General features: G+C 47.1%; 1 protein-coding gene across 1 annotated transcript in view; it reads right to left on the bottom strand.

Annotated features, from left to right (window-relative positions):
- VPS35L (VPS35 endosomal protein sorting factor like) overlaps positions 1-17322 on the bottom strand; it is a 495721-nt gene that overhangs the window by 367978 nt on the left and 110421 nt on the right. Inside the window, exon 8 of the mRNA XM_086940786.1 lies at positions 2984-3068. Coding sequence (XP_086796912.1) covers positions 2984-3068 — 85 coding nt within the window. The remainder of the gene's footprint in view (positions 1-2983; positions 3069-17322) is intronic.

Genomic DNA, 17322 nt, shown 5'->3' with positions numbered 1-17322 from the left:
AGCGGGGAGGCCACCGGAGGAGTCTCGTCACTGGGGATTACAGCACGTAAAGCATGACTAACCTGAAGGTATCTAAACCGTTCAGTATCATGCAGCTGGTACTTGGCCTGCAACTCCTCAAATGTCAACACCCTATCCTTACCCCACATATCTCACACCTGTGTAATTCCAATCAAATCCCAACGGTCAAACCCTTTAGTTTTCCACAGATTACCCAACATCTCCGAGCTCCACAAGGGCGTAGCCAGTGTTATTCGCCCCGCCCATTTAAGGTCCCTGTTAGCCTCATGCCATACCCTTGTCGCCGTCGATGGAGGACCTACCAAAGGGAAGCGACCACTCTTCGCATACAACACTCTAGTATACACTCCCCCGGGCACTTGGCCACGGTCCATCGCAAAGCCCGGGTCTACCGGAGAGCCATAAATTGCATGATTAATAGGAGCCAACTGGGACGCCCAATAGTATTTCCTGTTGTTCGGCAGACCAATACCCCCGTCATACCAGGGCAACATCAATTTTGACAATGCAATATGCGGCCTCCCCTCCCATAGAAGGCCGCGCTGCAAAGATACTATCTCATTAAAATACGACAGAGGCACCGGGTTGAAGGAATTCTGTAGAGCATACAAAAAGCGCTGGAGGGCCAACATCTTAAAGAGGACCGCGCGGCCCAACAAGGAGAGCGGTAATGCTTTCCACCTTGCGACATCACTACGCAGTCTGGCCAATGGGGGTAATAAATTCAAACTAAAGCGTACCTTGGGGTCCTTCGAGATCTGAATCCCCAAATAACGGAAACTGATCCATTCCATCTTCACAGGGCAACTCACTGGCACTCTGGGAGGTTCACCACTTAACACAAAGAGGACCGACTTCCCCCAATTAATAGCGAAACCCGAGTGCCTCCCGAAAATAGCAAGAATATCCATGAAAACCAACAGGGAAGTGTGAGGGGAAGTCAGATACAACAGGATGTTGTCAGCATACAGCGAAACTTATCCTCCCATTCCGATGTCCAACGCAGTCCCCTAATCGAACGGTCCCAACGTACCCAGGCCGCGAGCGGCTCCAGAGCGAGGGCGAACAAGAGTGGCGAGAGAGGGCAACCCTGACGAGTGCCCCTCCCAAGTGGGAAGTCGCAGGACCTATGATTGTTTACAAGCACACGGGACAGGGGGGCTGAGTAGAGAAGGCGAACCCAACCAATAAATTTGGGGCCGAACCCCAACCTCTCCAGGACCGCAAAGAGGTACGGCCACTCCACTTGATCAAAAGCCATAGTGGCATCCAGGGACAACAACACTGCCGGTTCGTGGATGCGGGATGCACCCGTCACCACTCCGTGGAGCCGACGGAGATTAAGAGCGGTGTTCCGACGTGGCATAAAACCGGACGGGTCCGGATGCACCAGCGTCGTGATAACCTTCACTAGGCGGGTGGCAAGCAGTTTAGCTAGCACTTTGGGCTCTACATTTAAAAGACAGATCGGACGATACGACGAACTCTCCAGACGCGGCTTACCGTCCTAATAAATGACCACAATGTTCGAAAGGCGTTGATCATAAGGCAACTCGCCACAGTCTCTACTTTCAAGATACATATCTTTCAGGTGCGGGGCCAAGCGGTTAGCATGAAGCTTAAGCAATTCAATGGGGGAGACCGTTCGGGCCAGAAGCCCTGCCGGAGTGAACCCCCCCTAATGGTCATCGCCACCTCATCGTTCGTGAGGGCAGAGTCAAGAAATTCTCTATGCTCAACAGACAGAACCGGCATCGGAATGTCCCGAATCATATTGGCCTTTTCTCCCTCTGTGAAGTCCCCTGCCGAGGTATAGACCTCCTCAAAATATCGGGCAAATTCATCCACAATTGACTGAGGATCCGACGAAGCCGCTGCATCCGCAATACGCAGTTCCGGCACCAACCGTGACCCCCAATCACCGTTTTCCAACCATGCTATCAACTTCCCGGCCTTGTCGCCATGTTCATATATCCTACTCTGCGTAGTTGCGTGTTGTGTCTTAGCTCTGTCACGTGTCAGGGTCCTGTACTCTCCCGGAGCAAACCAAGGCGGTGCCCCGCCCCAGGGTCGCTCCCCCAGGAGACAGCAACTTCCAAAACCAACAGCTCCGCCTCCACCCTTTCTATTTCCGCCCTGCTCTTCTTCTTCTGCCCAGATACTAGGGAGAGAACCTCCCCCCTTGCAACAGTTTTATACGCTTCCCACAGGGAGCGCTTCGATGTAACCGACCCTACATTCTCCTGAAAATAAAAATCTGTGACACGTGCAAGTTTCCTCCGGACAGCAGGGTCCCTCAGGCGCCACGCATTAATCGGTGCAATCCTACCCACATCACTCTGCCCCATCCTCAGTCGAAGCCAAATCGGCGAAAGATCAGACACTCCCCGTGCCAAATGAGTCATCTCCTGAATAAAGGCCGCCTGAGACGCTGGTACTAAAACATAATCTATCCTAGAAAGTGAGTGGTGCGGCGCAGACGCGTGTGTATAACCCACATCACTAGGGTGCTGAAGACGCCATCCATCCACCAAACCCGACATGGAGATAAAATCAGCCAGCCATCTGCGGGAAGGCAAAAGTACACGGGAGGGGTGCCTATCTAGTTCACCATCCAGTACAGCATTAAAGTCCCCGCCCTGCATCATTGTCCCGATGGGCAGAGTCAGAAACACCCGGCCCAAATCACGGAAAGTATCCACCTGTAACGCTGGAGGGACATAAATAGACAGGAACGTAACAGTCTGACCCTCCCAAAGCCCCGATATCAACACAGATGCTTTTTAAGTACTAACACTCTAGATTTCAGAACAAACACTTTATGAGGTACTCCTGTCGAATGAAAAACACCACACATAGACATTCGAAATTTGTTTGGACATTACAGACTCTTTACATCCATACTGAGTTTCAAGGTTATTAATGCTAACCAATGAATTACTACTTATAAATGTAAACTTACCAAATGTGTCAAGTATATCAGTGATCAGGACAAACTTGCTCGGATAAAACTGGATCACTGCAGTATCTGATAAAAGCTTTGAGCACTGACAAAAGAAATGTAAAAACAAAAATACAAACTTGTGAGTTTTTTAAAGAAAAAAAATATGACAGTCTAAGTACTGAGAGAATGAGCTCCTGCTATCTAAGCGGAAAACTGTTGGATAATCTTTGTGCAGCAAACAAGTCACACAGTACAAAAACACACTACTACATGTCAGCATATACATCAAATACATCGACCAGCACAGCCGCCTTGACAAGCTGAGCTAGGGAGGTGTGACAATGGACACTTCTAGATGAGCAAAATCAGGAGGCGTTAAGGAATTAAGTCCCTTGATCTTGAACAAAATTGGTAACATCGGAGTGGGTAATGCCACCCCAGTGCCTCTAACAAAATATGTATTTTCACAGTGTTTGAGGTGGATATTTCAATAATATTTGTTAATGTATTTGATCCTATTTTAAAGGAAGCATATATAAGATACACAACAGCACAAATATACAAGACTATACATAATAACCAACTTCGTTACTCTTAAAAAATATTATATAACATTATGAATAAGAAAATAAGTTACCTGTAACTGTATTCTCCAGTATTGGAATCGTTCATAGATTCACATGCTTGAATCATTCCTAGTCATCGAGATGGGAGTCCCCCGTAACATAAAATAGTAATACAATGTTAAAGATAGAGTATGAAGGCCCTGGGCCCTGCAATTTTGCAACTGATCATAGTCTATTAAAAAAAGAGACCAAACTTATACTTCAGCCAATTAGGCTGCCCTACCCTCTAGAACGCTCCTGAGAGAGTTCCATTCCCTTCGATTTTCCATAGCACCAGTGCCAGACAGTTAAAGGAGGGAAGGTTGAGCCTCTCAGGGGAAGAGGATGGGTCGCATGTGAATCTATAAAAGATTACAATACTGGAGAACTACAGTTACAGGTAAGTAACTTATTACTACAGTATTGGAACTTTCAAATATTCACATGCTTGAATCAGAGTAGAAAGCAGAGGTGAGGCACATTGAACTGTGAGGTGTCAGGAATACAATTGGGTAGAAATATCTCTTTGCCATAGAATACATTAAGACATTGCTATGAACATATCTTATATTTTATCCAACATTTGAAAACATTTCAGTATACTGTAAAGTCAGAAAACACATTATGTTACAGGAAATGTGCAGAACTAGTAAGAGGTTGGTGGGAACCAAGCGGTGGCTCACCTTTACCAGAAAAAATGTCTTAGAACCACTTGTCCTACTCCTACATCCCCTTGATAAGTGGAATTAAGGCAGTAGTTTTGCATAAAGGTATGCGTATTCTTTCAGGTAGCTGCTTGGCAAATATCCTGGAGGGCAAAGCCGTAAATAGTGCCATGGAGGATAAAATAGTTCATGTAGAGCGAGCATGCACAGAGGTTTGTAACAATTTTCCTGCTGCTTGGTGACAGAAATGAATTGCAGCAGATATACATCTAGTAAAGCTGTTTGGAAAAGGGTTGCTCCATCCGTGGTGTTCTGAAGCAACAAACAATTGGTTAGAGTTATGAAAGTTCTTGGCCCTCTTGGACAAGTTACTTACCTTCGATAACTCATTATCTGGTTGAACAAGATCTAGCTGCAGATTCCTTACCTTTGAACTTCCAGGTGTCAGGCTGGATCTGGAAGACTTTTCACAGTAGTACCCCTGCATGATGGTAGGTGTCGTCGGCCGACTCTGTGTGATGTCGTCGACGTCGTATTCGTCGTCGTGGTGACGTCCACGTTGTCAATTTAACCACCGCTCAGACAACAGTACTTTTCACGACTTTTCATGCCAGAAGCGCAAAGCCATGAAGTGACTGACATGGTGTGTTAAAAAATGAACTATGGCCCTGAAGGGGAACATCCCTGACACTTAAAACCAGTTCAGCAGTGCAGGGAGGAGGGGTGAGTCGGTAAAGAATATGCAGATAGATTATGACTCTACCAGATAAGACGTTAGCGAAGGTAAGTATCTTGTCCATCTGATAGAGACATCTAGCCCATGATTCCTTACCTTTGCACAGAGACACACGCAATACCGCCCCCGAGAAGGGACTGCGGAATGGCTTAGACCAGAAAATCCAGCAAAACCGAGACCAAACAGGCTTTCTCTGCGATCCTGGGAATCCAGGCAGTAGTGTCTGGCGAACATGTGCAGTGATGGTCACGTGGCAGCTTGGCAGATATTCGTTTTGGAACACCATGTTGAAGAGCCGTTGTGGCAGTTTTTTCCCTGGTGAATGTTACCTAAGCCCTTCAGAGAGATCCTTCTTCGCTAAGGTGTAACAAATATTTATACAGAGGATAACCCATCAGAATATAGTCCTCTTCTGGACAGCACGTCCTCTCTTTGCACCAACGTACACTATAAAGAGTTGTTCATCCACCTGGGACTCTTTGGTTCGATCAAGACAGAACGAGAACGCTCTTTTTTGGTCCAGACGGTGGAGACGGTACTCCTCCTTGGAAGGATGCAGAGGCGCATAGAAGGTGGGCAGGGTAACCACCTTTCCCAGATTGAAGGGTGTTAACACCTTAGGAAGGAAAGATGCCCTAGTCCGGAGTACTACCTTATCGGAAAAGGTTGTCAGGTAAGGAGGCTTTGAGGATAGAGCCTGTAGTCAGTCAGTCAAATTATCTTTATTCGGCTTATTAAAAACCATACAAAGAAGTAAACGGTAAAATACATTTCATACAGAGTTAATATAATGTACATGATACAGATATCTGACAACAATTATAAAATTTATAAAAATCAGTTTAAGAGGAAAAATGTACTTGACATTTATAATTAATCCTGGCAGGCAGCTTTTGCCCTTGAGGCTGCTACCAAAAATTTAGCAACGCAGTAAGTAATGTAAGGGTTAGGTAGTAATTGTAAATAGAGTAAAGCCGGCCTCACCTGTGTGAAACCAGCCTCCTTGAGGATTGGTAACAGGAATTTTTTCCTAGACTCTATATATAAATCACAAAACATGACGAAGTGCATTGTGTCCTGCACTGAGAACTGGTCACAGCTACAGGGCGGAGCTGATTCTGGTTTCTGCCAGTTATTAAAAGTACCTAAATGATAATGCAACAAATTAAATCTAAATTTTGTTAAAAGAAACCTATGAAAAGGAAGTGTAACATAGCCAAGATAAGGTTCAAGTGAAGGTGAGGTGAGCAACAAGCAATGATCCCTCACTGCCGGCTTTACTAGTTCACTCTCTTCACGGCACATCTCCATCCTTCCTATAAAGGACTTTTTGACCGAATCAAGGTCTTGAATCCTAATGGACTCTGGAGACGAAAAAAGCTCCGGGCGACCTATGTCGGAAAAAACTTTTGCTAGGTAGGCCAGCCATGGAATTTTGTTAGATCTATCAAGGGACAGGACATCGGTCAGGATCTTGTGGTTTAATGGGAGTTCTTCATTCAACCATATTTTTAACCATAGAATCAGAGGGGCCATGCGCAATTTATCCGAGAGGAACTGAAGACCTACTTCTTTGTGTATGGAGTACGTTGGGGTGGACTGGGGTACAGGGAGCAGGGCTCTGATGAAACCATTCTCTGCTCTCTGGATCGGCTCCACGTTAGCGTAACCCCACAGTGCGGAGCCATATAGTGCAATGGCCACGGATTTACTATTGTAGATTTTTAAAATAGCTTCCATAGGCCTGGCTCCTAGCCTAGCAGAAAAACTCAGTATTGCAGAAGATGATCGAGTAACGGCCAATCTCTTAGCTCTGACCTGTGGACCCCAGGTCCCATTCTGGTCGAACAGAATACCCAAATAGGGAAATGTGGATACCCTGGTGACCAGGTCCCCCCTGCAGGTGAATGTTTTGGTTCTCTTCCTGCGGCACCCTAAGCCCACCACCATGGTATGTGACTTGGCAGCGTTTATTTTAAGGTCTAGTTGGTCCATAAACGTGCCAAAAGCATTCAATAGGCGCTGGAGGCCAACTCCTGTACGGGCGATCAGCACGGCGTCATCCGCGTATAGGAGTGCTGGGATCTTTGTAGCTCCTACACGCGGGACGTCGGCTTCCTGCCCCCCCAGGTGTGCCCCCAAGCCATTGATGTAGATGGTAAACAATAGGGGGGCCAAAATGCAGCCCTGCCGCACACCCCTTAAGGATCTAAAGAGAGCGGTACACCTGCCCTCGTTAGTCACGCGTACACTCGAGAAGAGTTCTTGGTGCAGGGAGGAAATAAAGGTGACCAATGCTTCATCTATGCCGATCTCCAACAGGATAGACCACAACTTGGTCCTATTGACCAAGTCAAAGGCCGAGGAGAGGTCCATGAATGCAAGGTACAAAGACCCCTCCTTGGCTATAGTATATTTGGAGATGAGCAGATGTAAGTTAATGCACTGTTCAATGGTACCCTTTTTTTCCCTAAATCCATATTGGATTTCGGACAATCCACCACACCCCTCAACATTCTCCCTTAACCTAGATAGGAGGACTCTGCCTAAAATTTTTACCGATGAAGCTAGGAGGGATATGGGCCTATAACAGCCTGGGTTATCCCGTTGGCCTTTTTTAAAGATGGGAACAATGGTGGAAATGTTCCATGATGCGGGTACGAGATTGGCTTTCACTGCATTAAACACATTTGTCAAGACTTCAGCCCACAATTTTGGGGAATACATGAAGAAGTCGGCCGGCACACCGTCAGGGCCAGGTGCTTTGTGCTTTGTGGTGGACATAATGGCTTTCTCCACCTCATCTTTATTAAAAGTAATGGGGCAGGTGGCTGGTCTTATCGGCAGGGCATCTGTAGATACGTCAGCAGTATCCCCATAGACATTTTTAAAGTGGGATAACCATTTTTCATCAGGAATAACGCAATCCATAATATCATTATCATCGTCTGAGAAAAAAGGCTGTTTAACAATCTCCCAGAACTTTTTGCTATTCTTCAGGACTGCTGCTGAAAGGAGATCTTCCCAAGCTTCTTGTTTAATGGTGTCCTTTCGTTTTTTTAATGCTAATTTATAGATTTTCCTGAGTCTAGTGATCTCATCATTTGCCCTGGGGGTGCTTTTTAAAGCTACCAGTAATGATCTATGTGCTTTTGAGCATGCTGAGTCAAACCAGCGCTTGTTTCCTGGGATTACGTTTTTAGTCTTTACCAGGAGGTCCTGTGACACCTGCACACATATGGCCTCAAAGGCCTCTACGATTTCTTGGCCCTGTGCGCAAGGATTTTTGCAGACCTCAACCTGCCCCTTAATCTTAGCAAAATTTTCGGCATAAAATTTTTCTGGGACCACCTTTGCCCATTTCAGGCGTCTTCCTTGTCCGGTCGTCCTTAATGGATGGGTGATCACTTCCAGTGGGGATGGTCCAATATTGCCTCCCCAAGCCACTTCTAACTCTACAGGGTTGTGGTCACTGAAATGTGATTGTGTGGTGCAATAGGCATTAACCCGTGTAAGAGTGCTTAGGGATACAAATATATAGTCAATGATGGTGCCATGTGGGATACCGGTGAAGGTTGATAATCTAATTCCACCATCTGGTTCATAGAGGTCATAATTAGCAAGAAAATCCTCCAATTCCTCTCCCTCAATAGAATGTTCAAAGTGGGGTTCCTCAGGCCCATCGTCCCCATCAGGGCTACTTCTCCTGCAATTTAGATTGCACGGATGAATATTAAAATCGCCTAATAAAATATAATCTGTATCAAGCATTTTGTTCTGACTGACCGTGTTTAAAATCCTATCCAGATCCGTAATATTACGGCCTCTGTGCTCACTATTCCCTGAGTTATAGAAATTAATAAAGATAGTCCTACTACTGTTTTTGGTCACTCTTTCGACCAACAAGATATTGGGTGAATCAGTATCAATCTCCCTGCAACTACCCTTTAAATCTAGTGAAAACAAAAATAAAAGGCCTCCCTTGGCCCTCCCCATACGACTATGGACAGCGGCTTTGGTAAAACTGGTAAACCCATCCCACCACAGGTTATCAGAAGTATCCCACGTTTCTTGGAGGGCAATTATATGATGGGCTAGGACGAAGCTTGACCACGATTTGTCTTCGCGTTTGCCATTTAGCCCCGCAATATTCCAACTCAATAGCCTACAAGAGTCCCTAGAAGTCTCAGGTACTAGGCATGGAGCTGGTGCCACGTCCAATTGTTGAGCTGAGACATCTATACCCTGATTTATTACCTCTATATGTCAGTCACAGTCGTTTAGGCCTGACAAAACCCCATATCTGTTTCCCATACCCAAGCCCCAGTCGAAGGGAGTGGGCACCTGACCCCATCCGTTTACTGCTGGGTTCCACATAGGCTGGGGGGTATTAGGTTGCATTGGAAAGTGTTCGTTCCCTTGCCTGTGCATAAACCCAATGCCCTGGCCTCTGTTATCGTAGCCTGGGGTATGTAGGCCCCACCTGTTTATATTGGGCCAAAGTGGCCCTGGTGTTCTGGCCAATGGCCCATGTGGAAAGTTATGTTGCCCTAACCCACGGCTGCTTGGGGGGTGGAAGTGGTTGTTATTAAATCTAGCCCTAGTTTCCCCACCCCAGTGAGCAATTCTATCGTTTCTTCTAGGCCTGGAAATATTGGAAAAAGTCGCCATCTGGGTCTCGGTATAGAAGAATTTCAGGGTAAGGGGAATTATGGATCCAGTTCTGCGTTGCGGTGGGAGGATATTAGCAAGAATGTTAGGGAGTACTTCTGCGCTAGCAAAATTTAATATAACGCAGTCCCCATTAAATTTCTTAATCTTGTTTCCAATCCATGGTACTCTCCTTGCCGTAACAATTTCACCGGCTAGCTGATCGGCCCCCTGGTCTCTCATGCGCATATTATTGGTAAGCCAATATAAGGCTTTGTCCTTAAGGCCTTGGGCGGATTCCCTTTGCTCCTGAGATAAAACAGGCACATTCGCCAGAACCAGGACTAATGGTGAGGCTTCCAAAATGAATTGTGGTGAATCATCCCCTAAGTGCAAAGGGGCAGGTCCCACAGGTTGCGACATGGGAGCCTCACTAGTTGCATCATTGGTGGGCACAGATGGTAACGATTGGCCATCCAAGATGGGCTGTTGTTGTATATCCGTAGTGCCTGGGACAACACCCTGCTCTTCCTCTATGGCAACTACAGGTTTACAAACTTCATTGGCCAAGTTCTCCAAGTCGTTCGCCAGCTTACTTTGCATCCCTCCCATCTTTTTTATTTCGGAAGTTAATTTATCGATCTTCCCAATGAGAGGCTTGATGATGGTTTTGATTTTGATGTCAATCATATCTGCAATCCTATTAAATAGGTCATCATCAATAATTTGTCTAAGCTCAACCATGTCATCACGCGCCACATTTATCCCTTTATGTCTAGGGGGTGAATTAACCTTCTTCTTTCCTGACTGTTTTCCTCCCCTTTTGGCTTGATTTTTCCTACAATTTCTTACAGGACGTGTAACAGGGGAAGAAGATGAGGGGATCTCCGCATCAGTGTTTTGCTGCTGCTCTAAGTCATACACGACATTTGTTGACTGATCAACTAGCAAATCAGAGATTCCGCCTTCTACTTCCAGGTTGATTAGGTTAGCATCAGGTATGGGGGTAGAAGGATCGGGCAATGGGATATCAGAGATTTGTGTACTTGGGTCAGGGCTCAATGGGGGCAAGATTGGTGATTGACTCAGGCCCAAAGATTCCCTTCTGTCATTATTAATTTTTTTAACCACTTGTACAAGAAAAGAGTCAAGGGTTTTAAGTGGTGCTGGGGTGACTGAGGAGGTTTTTTTAGACATTATTATCGGGTCAAAGGTCACAGAATACACAGGTAAATGCTGGGAAAGATAAAACAGCTACAAGTCTAGCAGAACAATACAAAATTTAAATAGTGTCATACAGCGTATACAGTTATGTACTCAGAACCTGCGTCTATTACAAACAATAAAAACCTATGGTTCCTATGTGTGGAAATCTTAGAGGTAGATTAAGATCAGTCCCAAGCGCGCTTAATATGCCACTTATAAAACAAGATCGATCAGCAACAAAAACATCTAGTACAAACCGTGTATTCTAAGTTTTGGTCCTATTATGTAACGTTTACCCCCCCTGCCAAACCTTATACCTGGGCGATTCAGCGAGTACTCATAAAAACCCCACTGACCCCCGTCTGGCAACAAGGAGAAGGATGAGGGGACGCTATAAATAACGGACCAGGCAACAGTGTACAGGAGCACAGAATGTCAGAGTCTTACGATTGTATCTTTAACATATATAACAGTACCTTGGCAATGCCGTGGCGTAGAATATAGGATGAAAAATGTTAGGGAGTGGGCCCAGCCCGGCCTCTTCCGGCCCCGGACGGCCGCAGACGGTCCCGCCCTTGTCCCGGGCTTAGCCCGGCGCACGCCCGCGCGCGTCCCGCGTGCGCGGTTTCGTGCTTGCCTATGTACTAATGGGGGGAAGGGGCGGGAAGAGTCGCAGGTGCGCCTGGTGTCAGCGGCGCTCCGCCTGCTGGGACTCGCAGTCCCGCGCCCGCTGGAAACACACTTCAAAATAACGATGATTCCCCAAGAGCAGCAGGAGACCTCTGTGGTCGGTGTCAGGGCCTCTCCTCCTCAGAAGCGGCAAAGGTAGTTGACAGGGAAAAGTGCTTTCCACACGCACACGGCTTCAAGAGCCTGTAGTTCATGGACTCTCTTGGCAAAGGTTATTGCCACCAAAAAAAGCGGTCTAGATGGTGAGCAACCGTAGAAGACAGTTATGCAGCGGCTCAAATGGTGCACACATCAAAAAGCTGAACACCACTGGGCCTGGTCGTGGCCAAACGAGATCTGGCGAGAGCCTGGAAAAGCGACCGTGCCCCCCCACTTAGTGCCTGGAAAGCGGGTTTAGACTTTCATATGGGGCTAGAATTGCCTGTGTTTGAGGCCAGGGGATGCCCCCGGAAACACTACAAGATCTGGAAGCGATGGGCGGACTACAGGGGATTGATCTTGGAGCCCCCAGTTGACTTAGAAGACGTACAATCGGCTGATGGAGACCTCGGGGCCTTGGAGGGTACTTGATGCCTACTGTGCTTTACCTGTATACTGTGGTGGAAAGTGAACACGTGCACTGGGTTAGGGTGGGATTAGGAGTGGGTAGCGGGGGGGGGGGGGAGTTTATCTGTTGGGGTACTTAGTCGGGCATGGGGAAGTGGGTGGGGGGCGATTTAAGAGTTTAGGCTATCTTTACATCCTGTTACATGTATGCCTTTGACAGCGTCCTCCTGCTTGTGGAGAACTGTACATATGCTATGCCTAAACTTTTAATAAAAGCAGTTGTGAAACAAAAAAAAAAAAGCTGAACACCAAATTAAGGTCCAACTGTGGCATGATGAAAGGTGAAGGAGTAAACAAATGGGTTTAGCCCCTTCAAAAATCTCTGCACTATAAGAGATTTGAATACCTGATCAGGTAGCCAAAAAAAAAAGAAGACGGGGCCAAAAGGTAGCCCAGAGCAGAGCCCTGTTGAACCAAAGCAAGTATGAAGAGAAAGACTTCAGATAAGGGAGCATATAAAGGTAGCGCTGGCCTTGCAGGATGCCTACTTCCATATTCTCATCCTGCCCGCTCATTGGCGCTACCTGCCGTTCACAGTGGGCTACGAGCACTTTCAGTTTGCGGTGCTCCCATTTGGCCTCACCAGTGCCCCTCGGGTGTTCACAAAGGTGACAGCGGTGGTCACTGCTCAACTGCGGAGATCTGGGGTTCCAGTCTACCCCTATCGCGACGACTGGTTGTTGAAGGCGGGCTCGTCTCAAACAGTTGTCTCCCACCTCCAGACAACGGCGAACTTCTTGCATTCGCTGGGGTTCACTATCAACATGCCGAAGTCACACCTGACTAACTCTGTCGCTTCCCTTCACTGGGGTGCTGCTGGACATAGTGCAGTTTCAGGCCAGTCCTCCCGAACTACGAGTCCAGGATATTCAAGCTATGATACCGATGTTTCAGCCTCTATCCTGGATTTTGGTAAGACTGACTCTAAGGCTGTTGGGCCTCATGGCCTCCTACATCCCATTAATGACCCATGCACAGTGACACATGCAAGCTCTGCCGTGGGACTTGAAGTTCCAAAGGGCACAGCATTGAGGAAATTGTGCAATGTCAGCTGTTCTGCGTGATGAAGTTTCCAAGGCGGCACTTGCTCGGCTACCCTTTTCATCATGAGTGGAGCCCAGTCCTCCCATACGCCTTTCCGTCAATACCACTTCCATCCAGAATGCTCAAGAAGATCAAGAGTGATCCAGCACACGTTATTCTTGTGGTTCTGGACTGGGCACGGAGAGTTTGGTAACCCGAGCGTATGGAGATGAGCATTGATCCTCCAGTCAGGGTGCCCTCTTCAAGAGGATCTTCTGTAGCAGCAGGGGAGGGTCCTCCAACCGAACCTGTCCACTCTCCGCCTCCTTGCGTGGAGATTAAGCGGCAACAGTTGACGGCTTTTGACCTTCCTCCTGAATTCTGTGAGGTTATCTAGGCGGCCCTCTACAAAGTCAGAATACGCCTGTGGATGGAACAAGTTTTGTAAATATTGTACAGACCGGTCTACTGACTCTTTATCTGCTGCCTTATCTGAAGTCCTTCTCTTCATAATTTCTTTGGCCCAGCAGGGCTTTGCTCTGGGCACTTTGAAGGGATACCTCTTGGCCCTTTCTTCTTTTCTTCGGCTGCCTGATCAGCCATCCTTATTCAAATCTCCTATAGTGCAGAGATTTTTGAAGGGGCTAACCCATTTGTTTCCTCCTTCACCATTCATCATGTCTTAATTTGGTGTTCACCTTTTTGATGTGTGCACCTTTTGACCCGCAACATAAATGTCCTCTGCGGTTGCTCACCATCAAGACAGCTTTTTTGGTGGCAATAATTTTTGCCAGGAGATAGAGCAAACTACAGGCACTATTCTCAAAGCCTCCTTACCGGATGACCTTTCCGGATAAGGTAGTACTCCGGACTGGGGCAATCTTTCCTTCCTAAGGTGGCAACACCCTTCAATCTGGGACAGTCAGATACATTGCCCACCTTCTATGTGCTTGTGCATCCTTCCAAGGAGGAGGAACATCTCCACCGTCTGGACTCAAAAAGAGCGTTAGGGTTCTACCTTGCTTGAACCAAAGAGTCCCTAGTGGATGACCAACCTGTTATAGGGTACGTGGGTGCACAGAGAGAACGTGCTGTCCAGAAGAGGTCTATATCCGATGGGTTATCCTCTGCAAAAAAATGTGTTATGCCTTAGCGATGAAAGATCCCCCTGAAGGGACTAGGGCCCATTCCACCAGGGCAAAAACAGCCACCACGGCTCTTCAACTTGGTGCTTCAGTTTCCAATATCTGCCAAGTTGCAAGGTGGGCATCTTTGCACATATTCGCCAAACACTACTGCCTGGTATCCCAGGTTCATAGAGCAGGCCTGTTTGGTCCCTCTGTTTTGCTGGATTTTCTGGTCTAAGCTGTATTGCAGTCCCTCCCTCTGGGGACGGTATTGCTTGGGTATCTGTTCAAAGGTAAGGAATCTGCAGCTTGGGTATCTGTTCAAAGGTAAGGAAACTGCGGCTAGATGTCTATCAGATGGCCAAATTACTTACCTTCTGTAATGCCTTATCTGGTAGAGACATGATGTAGACGCAGATTCCTCACCGACCCACTTATCCTTCCCACAGTGCAGAACTGGTTTAAAGTGTCAGGGACGTTACCCTTCAGGGCCCTAGTTGTTGATTTCTTTAACACACCATGGTCAGTCACTTTCTACGCCAGAAGTGCAAAGCCATGAAACGTACTGACGTCAGTGGACGCGGACGTCACGACAAAGATAAACACGACACAGACAAAGTCACACAGATTCAACTGATGCCACCTACCGGCACGCAGGGGTACTGCTGTAAGAAATCTTCAGGATCCTGCATGACGCCTGAAAGTTCAAAGGTTAGAAATCTGCTGAGATCTGCTAGAGATCATGTCTCTATCAGATAACATGTTACCGAAGGTAAGTAACTTGTCCAACGGATCGGCGCTGGCTGGCACGGAAAGAAAAGAACTGAGGTCAGCGTGCCAGAGCGGTGGTTATACTGTTGAAGTGGATGTAACAACGAACATGATGCCAACAACGTCAAGCGGAGGCGTACAATGCCACACTTATGGATATCCGTTTACGCCAACACACTGTCCCTCCTCATGAAACCCTCCGGAAAACAGTCTGTTGAGAAAGCCAGATGGTTCTCCCGCACCCTCCAAGAGTCCAGGCGCACCTGCAGATGGCTCGAGAGAAGGTGGGGGAGCAGCTAAACAAAAGCAGACTATGCCGCCCTCACCACGCACCACCACCTCATCAGAGCCACAAAGAAAACTGCCATACAGGAATGTACCAACGCCAAAGAACTATTCACCGTAATCAAATAATTCACCACCCAGCACACAGGCTACTGACATCCCCCCTCCCAAGCCCTCTGCAACAACCTTCTTCTTCTAGGAGGCCGCCTAGTGTAAGCCGCTTGAGGTGCTTGCCTCTGGGCATACTGTCGACGAAACTGCTGGGAGGTAGACGTGCAAGATGGATGCTAGTATTGCTGGTAGGCTCCCCTATATGAAGACATGCCTCCTCCTCCGGTGCCTGAAAAGGACATCTTTTAATTGGAGAGTTCTCAGCATTTTAGCTGTCTCGGTGTCAGTCTTTACTGCCTGAAGGGCTTCAAAACGCTTTCAGAATTAGGCCGCTCGGACAATGGAAAGATCTAAGATTTTATTCTGTACATCGGGCCTAAAGTAGGTAAGCTTTGAGGCAGCCTGATATTCTGAGCACTGCAAAGCCCGCAAGCTACCGAAACGCAGTAGAAGCGATATATTAATGGCACAGTCTATGATCTCGGTCTATGTGCACTCCCCCCTCCTGCAGATATTTTTCGCTTCAGTTTTTGCCTCTTCTGGAAGCTGATCTATATATGGGGCAATGTCAACCCAAAGCTGGCGATCATACATCCACAAAATAGCCGGTGAATTTGCCACTGTCAACCCTGACATAGATGAAAAAAGCTTGCCGATTTTATCCAAGTGTCTGCCCTCCTTGTCTGGAGACGCAGAGATCCAAGTGGAAGGGTTCTTTGATCTTTTCTGGTCTGCCTGCGTAATTACTGAATCCAGCTTTGGCTGGGCAGTCATGCAAGTTGGGGCAACTTCACGGGCTTTATCTTTCTTGTCGAGGCGTGGAGGAACCGCTGTTACAGTGCTTAATTTTTTATGACTTTCAAGCCATCTACCCAAATACAGCTCACAATGGGCATATGGACCTTATGCTTTTTTGGAAAGCTCCTGGGCATAGGGAGGGCAAATCTCTAAGCTTCCCTTTCTAACAAATAATAAAACCCTTCGGTGGGGACTCCACTGGGGTGGGTGACGGAGATGATGGTGTAAGGATGAGATAGTCATCCCATTCCATCTGTGCATGGAAGAGCTCTCCTTCCTTTTGGTCATCATCAGAGTTATCTGGATCATGGAGCAGGGTTGTCTGTGGTGTGTGCCTTACTGGGAGAGGCAATAACGTAGGTTTCAGTGCTTAATTGGATGGTTGAGCAGTGGGGGATTTGGCTGGGGTGGATGGCTGTGGCGCATCTGCTGTAGAAGGTGGAAACCGTTTTCTATAATCTGCTACCATGAACTACAAATCAGAAACCAGAAAGTCAGGCAAACAAACCATCTCCTCCTGGTATGGGTGCTGGTACTGGACATGGGATGAATAATAATGATGTTCATATCCCTTGTCATAGTCCTCCTCTTCTTCTTGGCATTTAACATGCAACTTGGAGAACTGTGCATGACCTCAATAGGCCAGTCATTCTCTGATTCTTCCTCCTCCAAGAGACGAGCTGGTATCAGCAGTGTCACTTTACTTTGAGATGTGTTCTTGGATTATCAACCTAGTTTTATATGGTTTTTCAATTTTCACTGTTGTCGACGAGGTCATTGACGGTGTCAATCAATCTGTTATCTGCCGTCAGTGGTGTAGTCGTGGATGGTATCACCGCAGTGAGCGAGATTATCAATGCCGACGGAGTCTTCGTCAATGCAATCAAGGAAATCTTCAGAGTAGACTGTCTAGTTAGAGACATCATCAACGACAATGTCATCGAAAAAGAGGAGGTGGTGGACAGCGTAGATAATGTAGCTGTAGATGTAGTCTGTTAGAAACGGGATCTCTGGTAGGGTATACAACGGTTACCACAGCATATTTTACAACGCGGTACCGTTACCACGCTACTTTAACCACGCA

The sequence above is a fragment of the Lissotriton vulgaris genome, chromosome 10 (assembly GCF_964263255.1).
Source record: "Lissotriton vulgaris chromosome 10, aLisVul1.2, whole genome shotgun sequence".
In the NCBI taxonomy this organism is placed as follows: domain Eukaryota; kingdom Metazoa; phylum Chordata; class Amphibia; order Caudata; family Salamandridae; genus Lissotriton; species Lissotriton vulgaris.
Note: the sequence above shows the minus strand (reverse complement) of the source record. Positions and strands in the feature narration are given on the sequence as shown.